Below are 13,480 nucleotides of genomic sequence, written 5' to 3'. Positions count from 1 at the left end.
TTGGGCCGCGGCAACAACGGCGGCGCGCACCCTGACGGAGCGCACCGCCTCCGCCTGCTCCACCTCGGCCCGGCCCCGCACCGGGCACCGTGCGTCTGCGCCTCCTGAGCCTTGCCTCCTCACCTCATCCTCGTTCACCGCCTGCTCCGTCTCATCTGCGCTACCTTTGCCGCGTCTCTCCCGCTCCCGGTGTCTCCCACGCTCTCTCCCTGCGTCACCCCTCTCCCTCGCCTCTGCCGCCAGTCGGTGTCTCGTCCGGCGCCATGTCGCGCGCCTCGCCGATGCTGCGTCCGTCGCAGGACGGAGCGGCACCGCCGCCGCACCTCGGCGCCGCCTCACGCTCCGACGGCATTCTGCCGCTGCCCGACTTGCCGGCGTCGCACCTCTGGACGGCGCGCGAGGCGGCCGTCGTGCGCTCGCGCCAGGGCAGCGTGCTCAACCGCGGCCTCATCCTCAAGGCCGACCACTTCGCCGGCGGTGAGCACGCATAGAGGTGGGTATGCGCAGTCAGCTGATACCTAGCTGCCATCAGCACGCCGCCCGCACCTCGATCTGCACCTGCAGGGCGCACCCAACTTCCGCAAGGCCGACGTGCCGCTCGAGGTGTACGGCTGCGCGCAGCCGACCGTGACGGGCCTCAAAGGCGTGCTGAGCGTGCTGCAGTGCCAGCCCCTGTCGCGCGCATCGGCAAGCCGCGACAGCTCCGTGAATGGCCAGGCTCGGCGGCCCAGCGGCACGGCGCTCTTCCGCAGCGCCCTCGACAATGCCGCCTCGCGCGACACGTCGCCGTCGCCCGACGCTGGCACGCCGCCGCCGGCCGAGTCACCAGCGGAGGGCCCGTCGACGCCGAGTGCGCCGGAGCGGCCTGCAGCTGAGCCCAGACGACCGTCTGGTCGTCACCTTGGTGTGGCCACGGATGACATGGGTCCCGCTCGGAAGTGTGTCTGGTTCTGCACGCGCGAAGTGAGTCGCCAAGCTGGGTGCACGTGGCGACTGAGCTGACAAACACCTGCAGGAGCCGGTAGTCTACGTGTCGAACCGACCCTTCGTACTGCGCGAGATAGAGAAGCCGATGGAGACGTACTCGATCTCGGACCGCGCCGAGAACCTCGAGTCGATCGAGACGCGGCTGAAGCAGGACTTGCTGCGCGAGGCTGCGCGCTACGACGGCCTTCTGATGGTGCACGAGGAGGACGAGAAGGGCCAGCTGATGCCTGTCTGGGTGGCCATCGACGCGGAATCGGTCAGCACCATCCGCGAGGTCTTCCACAAGGCGCGGAAAGACGGCTGGAGCGTCGACTACCACCGCGTGCCCATCGCCGCAGACCAGAGCACCGCCGAGAACAACTAGTGAGGCGCTTCGTGTGCGTCCGTGCGTGAGCCTTAGCTGACCGCACTGTGGCTCAGCCTCGACGCATATCTGCGCATCCTCAAGGAGCTCGACCCGACGAAGACCTCCGTCGTTGCGAACTGTGGCATCGGCGCGGTGCGCACGACTGTGGCCATGTGCGCTGCGGTGATCGTGCGGCGGCGGCAGATGATTGTCAAAGGCTTCGACCCACTGCCCGTCTCCCAACGGCTTATGGATCGCCCAGTCGCGGACCTCAAGCGCTCAGCAGAGGCGGCGAATGGCTCGTCTTCTCGCCGTGGTACGAGCCCCGCGCCGGGCAAGGGCATCGCCAAGTCGCTGCGTGCCGCATCGGAACAGCACCAGACCGCACAGTCGCTGCTGCGGCTCATGCGACTCCTCACCTCCAGCATCGATGCCGCCTCGAACGTCGACTCGCAGGCTGTGCTCGAGCAGCTGCTGGGCAACCCTGCGGTACTCGAGTCGCTCCAGCGCGCGTACCGCGGCGACTACGGCATCGTCCGGCAGCTTTGCTCGCTGCTCGAAGAAGGCCTCGAGAGCAAGGCTGTTGCTGATCTGGCCATCGACGCATGCTCGTCGGTCGTGCACCTGCGCGAGATGGTCCTCTCTGAGCGCGTGGCCTACGCGCTGGCCAAGCACGGGCCCGGTGCCGGCTCCACGGATGCGTATGGTGACAGCGCTGCAGAGCACCTGGGCCGCGCCGTGCGCACGCTCGAGCAGTACGCCTCTCTCATCATCTTCGCCGAGTACGCCGGCGGCAGCGAGACGGCAGCCTTCGGCCATCGCTTCTCGACGTATCTCAAGGGCCGGCCGGAGGTCTGGGGCACGGTGCTGCGCGTCCGCTCCAAGGGCTCGCAGCTGTACCTCTTTGCGCCCGTCGAGGATCTCAGCGTGCTCAGCCGGCCCAGCTCGAGCATGTCGGAGGTTGGCCAGCTCATGGGCGGCTTGCGTCGCGGCACCGAGAGCCGCGCAGATCCCGAGCAGCCCGGCGACGAGTTCGCCGAGCACATCGTCCGCAACCGCGCCGGCGTGGTGCTGCGACCAATGATGCTGCTCAAGCAGGACATCTGGCGCAAGTTCATCGAGCGCGACCGCCAGACGGCCGGCACGGCCAACGTGCGTGGAGCCGTGAACCTGCGCCGCGTGCCCGACAGCAACATCTGGGTCACGGGCCAGCCGACGAAGCAAGGTCTCATCGGCATCGTGCGCAGCATCCAGCAGCAGCTTGCGCTTGCGGGAGCGCGTCAGAGCACATTGGAGGTCACCTGGCTGACGCTGCGCGAGGAGCCGCTCATCGTGGTCGCTGGCAAGCCCGTCGTGCTGCGCCAGAAGGGCTCGTCGCTGCGCAACGTGCGCGAGTTCGGCGGCATCTCGTGGGACCGGCTGAAGCTGCTCGAGGAGAGGCTGAAGGCTGATGGTGAGCGTCGGACTCTCATGTAGCGAGGCGTGCTGCTGACCCGCTGCTTAGTGCTCTCCGAGCTGGAGGCTGGCGAGAACAAGCTACTCCTGCACGCCGAGCTCGATGATGGCGAAGTGGTGCCGCGCTGGGAGGAGATTCAGCCCAGCGAGGTTCAGACGCTGCAAGAGGTGATGACGGACGCGACGCACGAGCTCGCACAGCCGCTCTCCCCGGCGGAGGGTGGCGCCAAGGGCGTCAAGCTCTCCTACCGCCGCATCCCGCTCACTGCCGAGCGGCCGCCGCACCCTGATGACTTCGACGAGATCCTGCGCCTCGTCATCAAGGCGAAGCTGAACGACAATGCGCTCGTGCTGAATGACCAGCTTGGTCGCGGCCGCGGCACGCTGACTGCCGTCATTGTTCTGCTCATCGTGCGCTGGCTCGACCGTCATCGCGAAGCTACGGCCACTACACCCTCAGTCACTTCGCCGTTGGAGGCGAAGGACGAGAGCATTCCGCACACTCAGCGAGAGGCTCTGAGCTACCACGCCGTGAACGCCCTCCTGCGCATCATCCCGCACGGTCTTGAGGTCAAGGCTTCCGTGGACGATGCGATCGACCGCTGCGCATCGTCTGTGATCAATCTGCGCGACGTCATCGAAGACACGCGCCTCGCGGCTGAGGATCTCGATGACGAGGCGCAGCGGCAGGCCAAGGTGCAGGCGGCGATGCACCACCTGCGGCGCTACTACGAGCTATGCCTGTTCCAGGCGTACCTCAATGCCACCAGCCTCGACACTCTGGACGCGTTGCCGACGTTTGAGTCGTTCATCAAGCGGCAGCCGGTGCTCGAGACGCTCTCACAGGAGTTTGACAAGGTCGACATGGCGACCATCACGCCGCTGCAGAAGCTCGATGCCGAAGGCGCCGCGCTTGATGAGGAGGTGCAGGCTGTCGTCTCAGCGCGTTCGGGCTCTGTGCTCTCGGCCTTCACCATGCTCAAGTCCGACATGTTCCCGGGCCTGGTGAGTGCAGCAGGGCTCAGTGCGCAGACTGGCGTCCACTGACCACCACCGACAGGCCAAGATCAGCTTGTCGCAGATCGAAGGTATCCCGAACCTGCGCGGCGTGCCACTTGTCCTTGGCGGCGACAGCCAGAGCGACCGAGCAGCGCTGCGCACATGGGGCCATGGCATGCCGTCGATCGAGGGCCTGCGCCGCGGCCTCGAGTACATGGATGCCGGCCCGTCTGGCAAGGCCCGCGTCGTCGCGTCGTCGATGCGCGAGGAGCCCGTGCTCTTCGTCAATGGCAGGCCGCACGTGCTGCGCCTGGCCGACCAGCCGCTCACGAACGTCGAGGCCACCGGCATCACAAAGGACGTCGTCGAGTCGATGGAGCAGGCGCTGAAGGAGGACGTGCTCAAGGAGCTGCGCAAGTACGACGGCCGCCTGCTGCTGCACGACGAGATCGAGCTTTCCGGCGGCCGCTACGAGATTGTCCCGCAGTGGTTCCCGGTCCGTGACCAGGATGTGCTGACGCCGCGCGACGTGTACGAGTCGATCCAGCGCGAGGGCTACCGCGTCGACTACGCGCGCATCCCAGTGACCGACGAGCAGGCGCCCGTCCCTGCCGTCTTCTCCGAGCTGGAGGAGCGCGTGCAGCTGGCACTTCGCACCGACGCAGCGCCCATCAGCAACTGCCAGATGGGCCGCGGGCGCACGACGACGTCGATGGTCATCTCCATCCTGGTGGCCACCGTGATGGAGCACGCCGAGGAGCTGCTGCAGGAGGACATGCAGGCGAGCTTCATGGCCGATCCGAGGGCAAACGACGACGACGCAGACGGCCTCATGGAGGGTGCCAAGGACAAGATGGACAACCGCGAAGACGACCTGCAGCTCGCGGGCGAGTACCGCTCGATTCTGCAGCTCTGCGGCGTGCTCGCGCACGGCAAGCTGGCCAAGCGGCTGACCGACAAGGTGCGTGGTGCCCAGCGCCGCCGTGAGCTCGCGTGCTGATACCGCGAGTGCAGGCCATCGATGCGTGCGACCAGGTGCAGAACCTGCGCAAGGCCATCTTCGACGCCAAGCTGCGCGCCGAGAATGCCGACCCGGGCACCAAGGTGGGTCGAGCAGGCGCCCAATGCATGCAGACCCATCCTAATCTCTCGGCAGAAACACACGCATCTCAGCCGCGTGTACAACAACTACCTGCAGCGATACGGTGCGCATCTGTGCTGCACAGCCTCTCCGCCGCGCTCACAGCCCCGCCGCAGGATACCTCATCGTCTTTACCTCCTACCTGCTCGACAAGGTGGCGGCGCAGAGCGACGGCGCCAATGCGGCGGCCGACGACGACGACACGCGCTCGGTGGTCTCGCGCGCCTCGACGGCGCAGACGGGCCAGACGACCGGCCGCTTCCCCAGCTTCCTCTCGTACCTGCAGCCGCGCCGCGAGATCCAGGCGATCCTCGGCCGGCGCCTCGAGTAGACGGACACGTCCAAGCCTCCACGTCACACACACATACCTCTAGAGCCACGCCGTGAATTGATGATGGTGATACAGATGCAGAGAAGAGATACGGATCCATCGAATGGGCTGTGCTATGAGCGGGCGCCCGGCAGGGCGATGCCACGAGCCTTGCCGCTCGGCTCCTCGCGCCCTTCCCTCGCCGAGCCGCCCGCCTGCGCCTGCTGCGCCCGTGCCCGCTCCTCGGCACGCGCCTCCTCCGCCTCGTACTCGCCCGGGTCGTCGAAGCCGCGACGCGCCTTGGTGATGACCGTGTCGAGGTACAGCAGCTCCTCGATGCGCCCGAGCTTCTTGTCGTCGCGGCGCAGCGCCGTCTTGAGGTCGTCGACCTTGACGCGCTGGCGCGTCGCGAACGGGTGCGGCGCCGTGCGCAGCGGCACCAGCGGCGGCGCCGACTCGGGCCGCTCGGGCGTCTCCTCGGACAGCACGGTGGGCAGGTGCACGGGAACAGGCACGGAGTACGGCGATGGCCGCGCGCGGTGGCACAGGTCCGTCAAGTACTCGACGGTCATCTCCTCGAGCAGCGCCACGCTGGCGGGCTCGGGCTGCGCGACGTCGCCACAGGCGTACATGAGGCGCGCGACTGATGAGGCGAGAGTGCTCTGCGTGAGCGTGCGTCGCAGGCGAGTCGCGCCCTGAGGTTCCGGTCGCAAGCCGTCTGGCCCACACGGCCGCGGCACCTTTCTCTGCTCACCGCCGCGCACTCGCTGCGCCTGCCACTCAGACATCGCTCTCCACCTCTGCATCGCAGTGCCGCCTTGACTCACTGTCTCGGCCAAAGGCACCCCTGCTGCTGTATCCACGGCGTGCCGCCCGCTCGAGGCCGGCGACCTGCGCAGCGGGCAGCGCAGTGCCGCGGGCCGCGGCGCCGGCAGCGGCACGGCGGCGGCGGTCGCGCGCACGCGGCGGGCGCGGAGCGTCCATGAGGCAGAGCTGCGGCAAGCTGCGAGGGCCGAGTGGGCGTGGTGGTGATGGTGGTGATGAGGCAGGTCGCTCCTCTCGTCGGGTGCGGCGCCTCCACCGATGCCGGATGCGCGCCGTGCACGTGCGACTACAACTTGGCCGGCGGCGCGACGCATTTTGTATTGGCCGGCGACAAAGCATGCGCGAGCTTTTGGTAAGCCGCCGCCCCCTGAGCAAGCGCAGCGCGCCGCAAGCTCTCCTTCGCTCCCTCACCTCCGTCGCCTGACGTCTCCTCAAGCCGTGCAAGCATCATCATGCGCGACGCGGTACCCGGCTTGGTGCACGTGGATGCTTGAGTGCTCCGACCTCGGTGCCGCATCGGGGCGCAGCTCGGTCGTGGGCATCGCTTGCGGATGAGCTGACACGCTTCCGCCTGCATTCTCCTGCTGCGCGCGGTGCTGCCGCTGGCTGCCGCAAGCCTCGACACAGCACCCAGCCGCAAAGGCACCCGCGGGCCCGCGGTCCATCCCGATCGAATGCGGCGGCGGCGGTGACGAGCACGTGCACGACGGCGTCCCGGAATAGACCGCGCCCGCATCAAGTGGCCGGCCGCAAGCGAGTGCCCCTGGGAGAATGCTCAGGGGAGCGCGCGGGCGCTGCATCAGACGACTTGAGTGTCAGAACAGAGCGGCAGACGAAGGATGCCGCACGCGATGCCGCTGCGCTGCCGTCGCTTGCGCCTTGCACCTACCTCAGTGCATGGCTGCTAGCAACAGCGCAGCCTCTCTCTGCCACCGAGACTGACTGGCTGGTGAGTCGCGGCCGAATGGGCAGCATGTTCTAGCCGGTACACCGAGGGCATTCTCTTGTGCCCGCTTCTGCACCCTGCCCTGTTCGCGCCGCCGCCGCCCGCGTTCCTCGGCGCTGCGGCTCCGCAAGGCGTCAGGGGCATTCATTGCGCCCATCTGCTACGAAGTGCAAGCCACACGTCGCGACTGTACCTGGCGCTCGGCAATTACTCCTTGTGCGCGCTGGTGTTGCTCATCGGCCGAGTCCGCTGGCACAGCTCTTCCGCCGCTTCAGCGCTGCTGCGACAGCGCAGAATGCGGCGCAGGGGACTCGCGATGCGGCTGCAGCGGAGCGCGTGCCCTCGCCCTTGTCACGGCCCGACGAGTCTAAGAAAGACGGCTCCGTCTCGGCAGGGCAGCTGCGCCGTCCTTCGAGCGCCTCAGGTCGCACAAGGGCGGTGTACATCAGCGCCTCGCTGGCACTCGCGGCGTGCGTGCCGGCAGCGGCGGCACAAGGGCAATGAGCAGTGCACCCGCGCGGCAGGCCCTTCTTCAGCGCTCCTCAGCTCGCATCTTGTCTCTGCCCTCTCTCACACCTTTGCCTCTGCTACTCGCCTTTCTGCTGCAGCTGGCGCATCCACCTCCTCCATGCAGGCGCTCATGGAGAGCATGACGGCCGATGCCGGCTCTGCTCTGGGCCATGCCGTCTGGGAGGCGCCGCCGCGCTCCGCTCCGCCAGCCGGACCGCCGCCGCCGCAGTCACGCGAGCCGCTCGGCAAAGAGACGTGGACCGATCTCGAGGCTGCACTGCCCGAGAAGGGCGCCGCCGACACCGAGGTGCAGCCCGAGGCGCAGACGGATGCTGTCCAGCAGGACTGGGCCGCAGCGGCTAGGCCAGTGGCCACGACACAGCCGCAAGAGCGTGCGCCGGAGAAGCAGCCGCTGCCACAAGCACCACCAGCGCCGCCGCAAGAGCCCCAAGCTCGACCTTCACCTCAGAAGGAGCAGCAGCCTCGTCCAGCTCCTCCGCTGCAACGCCCGCATCACCTGCAACCGCAGTCGCAAGACACGCGCTCGTCATCGCCTGCGCCACGTTCGCAGGCATCGCTGCGCCAGACGAGCTCGCCCGAGCCGCAGGCGCCGCCGCGTCCGCCGTCGTACCGCACCGAGAGGCGCTCGCCGCCGCTGAGCTCCTCGAGCCGCGGCGCAGCGCTGATGCCGCAGTACCCGCACGAGCATGCATCGCCACCGCCGCCGCTGCCGCCGCCGTCGATGCTGTATGCGGCACAGCGTCAAGCCGAGACGGACTCATCCAGACAGGCGTACGTTGAGGACGGTTCCAGGCATTCGCAGAACGAGCGCGCATCGCTGCCACGCTCAAACGGCAGTGCCCGCGTGACAAGTCCCATCGCACCGCCGTCGCTCGGCATACCCAACGGCAGCACAGCAGAAGCCCAGCACAAGCAAGCCAGCACGGCGGCGAGCAAGACCTCGGCCAGCTCTCCGTCCGAGGCGCCCACAATCGCACGCATGCCGGCTTCGACGTCGTACCCGTCCACCTTCGCGCCGGCCTCGGACGCCGCCTCGACCATCTTCGGCACCATCGCCCGCCCGCCGGACATGAGCGATGCCGACTTTCTCGAGCTGCGCCGCACCGTCGAGGCCGGCGCGCGCCGCTTTGTCGAGGAGGAGATGCGCCGCCGCGGCCTGCAGTATGAGCCGACCGAGGTCGACACCATCGCGCAGGCGCTCGCCGAGGAGACCGACGAGGATGCCGACAAGCTCGCTGACAAGCAAGAGCAACTGCCGCATCAGTACCAGCCACCGGGCCCGCTCGACTACATGCCGCAGCTCGCTCCGAACGGCTTCGAAGCCATGCCCGAGCCACACGTGCAGTACGATATGATGCCGCAGATGCCGCAAATGCCGGCGCTCGGCCCGAACGGCTTCGAGGCCATGCCGCAGCCGCCATACGGCATGGTGCCCGATGCGTACGCGCCCTTCGACTCGGTCGGCGATGCGCTGCAGCCGATGGGACAGGCAGCGATGCTTGCGGCTGGTGCTGCGGCCGGTGCTGCGGCTGGTGCCTTGTGGCCCACGCCGGTGTGGAGCGGACCGCCGCCGGCCTGGGACCCGTGGGCGCGCGAGCAGCAAGAGCAGCATGGCGAGAGACCGCACGGTCCGACGCAGGACGACGAGCGCCAGCGCCAGTGGAACTGGGAGCAGGAGCGCGAGGCCAAGGCGCAGGAGGAGCGCGCCGGCTGGCAGGCTGAGGAAGCACGTCGCGCTGAGGCCATGGCGCAGGAGCATGCACAGCGCCAAGAGCAGCAGCAACAGCAACAGCAGCAGGCGCAAGCCCACCAGCAGCAACAGCAGCAACAGGCGCAACAGCAGGCGCAGCAGCACCATCAGCAGCAAGCTCAGCAGCAGCAGCAGCAAGATCAGACGCAGGCCCTCGAGCAGCATGACGAGGAGATGCGACGCCGACACAACGAGGCGGCGGCGCAGCACGCCCACTACTCGGCGCAGATCGCCTACGAGCAGGCACACGCCGCACCGGCGCAGTCGTGGTTCGACGACGGCGCCTACGAGCCGCAGCTGCGGGCGCAGTACAGCGGCAGCATGCCGCGGGCCATGACCGACGCCGTGCCGCCGCCTCCGCCTGGCACCGCAGCTGGTCCATGGTACGTGCAAAACGGCGGCGGAGTCCTACCCGAAGGTGCGTGTTGGATGTTGCCGTGCGAAGACGCCCCGACTGACCTCCTTGCTCAGGCTGGACCGCCGAGTTCGACGACGCCGTGTACATGGCCTGGTACTTTGTCGACCAGCGCCACTCGCCGCCGATCAGCACCTGGCTCGACCCGCGCCGTCCGCGCTCGGTCGCCTCGACGAATGCCAGCGGCGGCGAGCGTCGCCGGCCGCTGCGTTCGCGCGGACGCCGCAGCCGCCACCGTCGCGGCCGAGACGGCGACGACGACGAGTCCGGCTGGGGCTCCTTCTCGGCAGCATCGGCGGCTGCCGCGGCGACGGCCCGCTCGTTCGAGGCGTACGAGCACATGAAGGGCGCGTCCGGCCACCGCGGGCCCGTCGCTGCCGAGCTGGACCGCGAGCGCGAGGCGGCCAAGAAGGTGCGCCACATCTACGAGGAGAGCCTGGCGGCGCCGCAGCGCCTCGTCGCCGCCGTGCGCCGGCAGGACGCCGAGGGCGTGGCGCGCGCCGAGGAGGACAACGCCCGCGTGGCGGGCATGCGCGACCGCCTGCGCGAGGACGATGCGGCGCGGGCGGCGGCGCTGCCCGTCGGCTTGCAGGGCTACGAGGGCCCGCACCGCGGCTGGGACACCTGGGCGCCGCAGAGTGCGCCCCGCCGCGGCTGGATGGCGGCTCCGGGGCCCGGCGGCCTGCGTCCTGGTGCAGCAGCGCCCGCGATCCTCGACCGCCAGCTGGAGCGCCAGCTGCGTGGCCGTCGCGGCTGGGGCCTGGCGGGCGGGCCGACGCCGGGCGTGCATGTGCCGCTGCCGCCCGATGCCCGTCCACCGCCCGACGTCGCCGAGGCCGTCGCGGCGGGCAACACCGCGGCCGACATTGGCTGGCGTGCCGCCGGCTCGGTGCGCCCGCCGGCGCTTGGCTGGGGCTTCCGCGCCCCAAGCGCACGTCCGCGCCTGACCTCGCGAGTGAGTCGCTGAGGCGCCGAGTGCGATGCCGTAGCTGACGACGACCTTGCAGGGCTCCGCGGTGCCGACGCCGTACGGCATGCCCGAGGCCGTCTTCAGCATGGACATGGCGCTGTGAGTGCCGCCAGACGCCACCACCATTGCATGATGCTCACGCCACCCACCAGCCGCGCCTCGCACGCGTCCGAGGCGCTCGAGGGCGTGTACCTCGGCAGCAGCCCGGCGCCCGGCGCACCCCCGGCGCTGCTCTTCCCGCCGACGGCGAGCCAGCTGCGCCACGCCAACAACGTCGCCGCCTTCTCGTCTCCCTCGTACTACTAGAAGAGCACTCTGCTCCTGCATCACAAGCAACGTCAAGCCGCCTCGCCATCATCATCATCATCCTCCGCCGCCTGCCGCTCCTCGGCAGCTGCATCTCTCTTCTCCCGCAAGCCCCGCATGGACGACCACTCGCGGCGTGCGCCCATCCATGCGTGCCTCGCGCCCACCACCGCACGACGCAGCTCTTCCTGCCCATCCTCCTGCTCCTGCATCTGCGCCCGCGCCCACGACTCATCTCACCTGTGTCAGCCTGCCGCGAAGCAGCGCCCCGCCTGTCCGTCTGTATCTTGCGAAGTGCTCCTCTGGCGCCTCCTCTCCAACCCGTCCCGTGTTCCCTCCCGCCGTCTGTCCATCTATCTCTCGCCCCCCTATCTGCGCCACGAAGCCCGAGCCTGTCTGTGCCGTGCAATGAATATCTTGCTACGAAGTGCAGTAAGTGCGTGCGAGGAGCAGACAGAGAGGAGCAAAGGGATGCGGAGCAGAAGCAAGCCTTCCAGCCGCTGGCTGACACAGCGAAACGTCTTTCCGCGCGGAGCGAGCGCTCAACATCGCGCAGGCGGCAACACGCGGGCCTGGTTCGAGAGACCTCTGTGACGCGCCAATCGACTTGCCGCCTTTCCCGCCGGCTGACGTGCTCCAAACAAGCTCACCAACTGCTGCACACAGGCCCAACGAACATTTCGAGCTGCAACGAACGGCCACATGGGGCAGAGCGGAGGCGTGTGCTGGCCGGAGGAGCAGGCAACACGAATGCGGGGTGCGGGGAGAGGGAGCGACTGCCTCGCCTGCACCCCTCCACCTGTCTAGTGCCCGCCTCCGGACATAAGCGGGCCGCGCTCGGGCCAAGCACGCCTTCGCTGTCGTGCGCCTTTCTCTCACCCCACCACCACACACAGTCCGCCAGCATGAAGCCCATCACGCTCTACACCGTCGGCACGCCTAGTGAGCACGGCGGACTCGCGAGCTTCGGCGCTCGATGCTCACGTCCGCACGCCCCGCAGACGGCAAGAAGGTCAGCATCTTCCTCGAGGAGCTGAAGGCGGCATACCCCGACTTCGAGTACGAGGTGTACGCCATCGACTTCAGCAAGAACGAGCAGAAGGAGGAGTGATGAGTAGCGTGCGGCTAGCCAGCGAGATGCCATGCGCTGACACCGTCCTCCACGTTCCTGAAGCACTCGCCCAACGGTGCGTGTCCGCCAGCTGCTGCATCTGTCGCTGTGCTGACACTCCGCGCAGGCCGCATTCCCGCAATCTACGACCCCAACCACGACCACTCCGTCTTCGAGACGGCCGCCATCCTGCTGTGGCTCGAGAAGAAGTACGACCCGGAGCACAAGTTCAGCTGGGGCAGCGACGAGCCGAATGGCGAGAAGCTGCGCAGCCAGGCGCTGCAGTGGATCTGTGAGCGGAAAGGGAGAGAGGAGGTAGTGCGGCGGCTGATGTGTGCTCTCTGCCAGTCTGGGTGCACGGCGGTGTCGGCGTGAGTGCTGCGGCTGTCTTTGCGTCGGACCCCTGCTGACCCCTCTGCCTAGCCTATGCAAGATGAGTTGAGACGCCTCGCTCGATGCGCTTGATGCTTACCTCTCAGCTGCTTGCTCACGCCAGGCCAACCACGTGAGTCCCTCTGCCCTGTCACCCCTACTCTGCTCACAATCCACCCAGTTCGTGCGCTACGCGCCCGAGCAGATCCAGTACGGCAAGGACCGCTACATCAACGAGACGAAGCGCCTCTACGGCGTGCTCGAGAAGCACCTCGAGGGCCGCGACTGGCTTGTGGGCGAGGGCAAGGGCAAGTACAGTATTGCCGACTGCAACGCCTACCCCTGGTTGCACCTGCACGCCGTGAGTAAACAGGGCCAGGCCGAAGATGAAGCGATGAATGACGGGACGGGCGAAGAGAGAGAGAGAGCCTTGGACGCTGCCGTTCGATCTCTGCACGTCCGCTGACACGACATTCCCTCGCAGTGGGCCGGCGTGCCGCACTCCGACGTGGGCCCCAACGTGCGCAACTACATTCTGCGCAACTGGGAGCGCCCCGCCGTGCGCAAGGGCAGCGTGAGTTGGCTGCCGCACCTCTCCGCCTCTCCCGGCTAAGCTCGCCTCTCCTTCCAGGACGTGCCGCACGACCCCAATGGCCTTGGCATCTCGTGCGTATTCCTGCTGCCTCTTCTGCCGCGCACTGACGAAGCTCACAGCCGCATCGCCGCCGTCATCGACCGATTGCGTGCTCTCAACCGGCAGGTTCCTGACCAAGCTCTTAGAGAGCGACTTTGAGGCCAAGTACGCTGACGAGATCAACAAGAAGGCCGAAGACGCAAAGAAGTGGGTGCAGAAGGGCATGAAGGACGACGCTGCGAAGAAGTAGGCGCCGTCCGCTGTGCCGCTCGGACACTCGACCCACTCGTAGGCCGGCGGGCGTCGATCTCTCGTCGAGCCCGGCCTGGCTGCACGTCAGCCCTGCGTCTCGGCCCGCCGGCTCGCCGTGAGCTCAAATGAC

At 68.1% G+C, this 13,480-nt stretch overlaps 4 protein-coding genes across 4 annotated transcripts; 3 read left to right on the top strand and 1 right to left on the bottom strand.

The window, feature by feature from the left end:
* Positions 1-128: 128 nt before the first annotated feature.
* On the top strand, positions 129-5,336 carry FA09DRAFT_317141 (hypothetical protein). The gene is made up of 9 exons (XM_025740871.1): positions 129-477; positions 533-963; positions 1,016-1,350; positions 1,408-2,786; positions 2,838-3,793; positions 3,849-4,748; positions 4,802-4,891; positions 4,944-4,992; positions 5,045-5,336. The coding sequence occupies exons 1-9, from the start codon at positions 264-266 to the stop codon at positions 5,257-5,259; spliced, it is 4,569 nt and encodes a 1,522-aa protein (XP_025599384.1). The 5' UTR covers positions 129-263; the 3' UTR covers positions 5,260-5,336.
* A 180-nt stretch (positions 5,337-5,516) lies between these two features.
* On the bottom strand, positions 5,517-5,918 carry FA09DRAFT_285481 (transcription initiation factor IID, 18 kDa subunit; the record flags this gene model as incomplete). The annotated part of the gene is made up of 2 exons (XM_025739886.1): positions 5,517-5,636; positions 5,748-5,918. Coding segments are annotated over 2 exons (291 nt in total), but the record flags the coding sequence as incomplete, so codon positions are not given.
* A 1,719-nt stretch (positions 5,919-7,637) lies between these two features.
* On the top strand, positions 7,638-10,981 carry FA09DRAFT_337822 (hypothetical protein; the record flags this gene model as incomplete). Its single annotated transcript, XM_025744033.1, has 4 exons — positions 7,638-9,708; positions 9,762-10,660; positions 10,713-10,774; positions 10,828-10,981. 4 exons carry the CDS (start codon positions 7,638-7,640, stop codon positions 10,979-10,981), a joined length of 3,186 nt encoding a protein of 1,061 aa, XP_025599382.1.
* Positions 10,982-11,886: 905 nt separating this feature from the next.
* Positions 11,887-13,348, top strand: FA09DRAFT_295968 (putative theta class glutathione s-transferase; the record flags this gene model as incomplete). Its single annotated transcript, XM_025740148.1, has 9 exons — positions 11,887-11,923; positions 11,983-12,088; positions 12,119-12,168; positions 12,220-12,384; positions 12,441-12,478; positions 12,589-12,597; positions 12,646-12,825; positions 12,949-13,038; positions 13,172-13,348. 9 exons carry the CDS (start codon positions 11,887-11,889, stop codon positions 13,346-13,348), a joined length of 852 nt encoding a protein of 283 aa, XP_025599381.1.
* Positions 13,349-13,480: the final 132 nt, after the last annotated feature.

Source organism: Tilletiopsis washingtonensis (genome assembly GCF_003144115.1).
Source record: "Tilletiopsis washingtonensis strain MCA 4186 unplaced genomic scaffold FA09scaffold_7, whole genome shotgun sequence".
In the NCBI taxonomy this organism is placed as follows: Eukaryota; Fungi; Basidiomycota; class Exobasidiomycetes; order Entylomatales; genus Tilletiopsis; species Tilletiopsis washingtonensis.
Note: the sequence above shows the minus strand (reverse complement) of the source record. Positions and strands in the feature narration are given on the sequence as shown.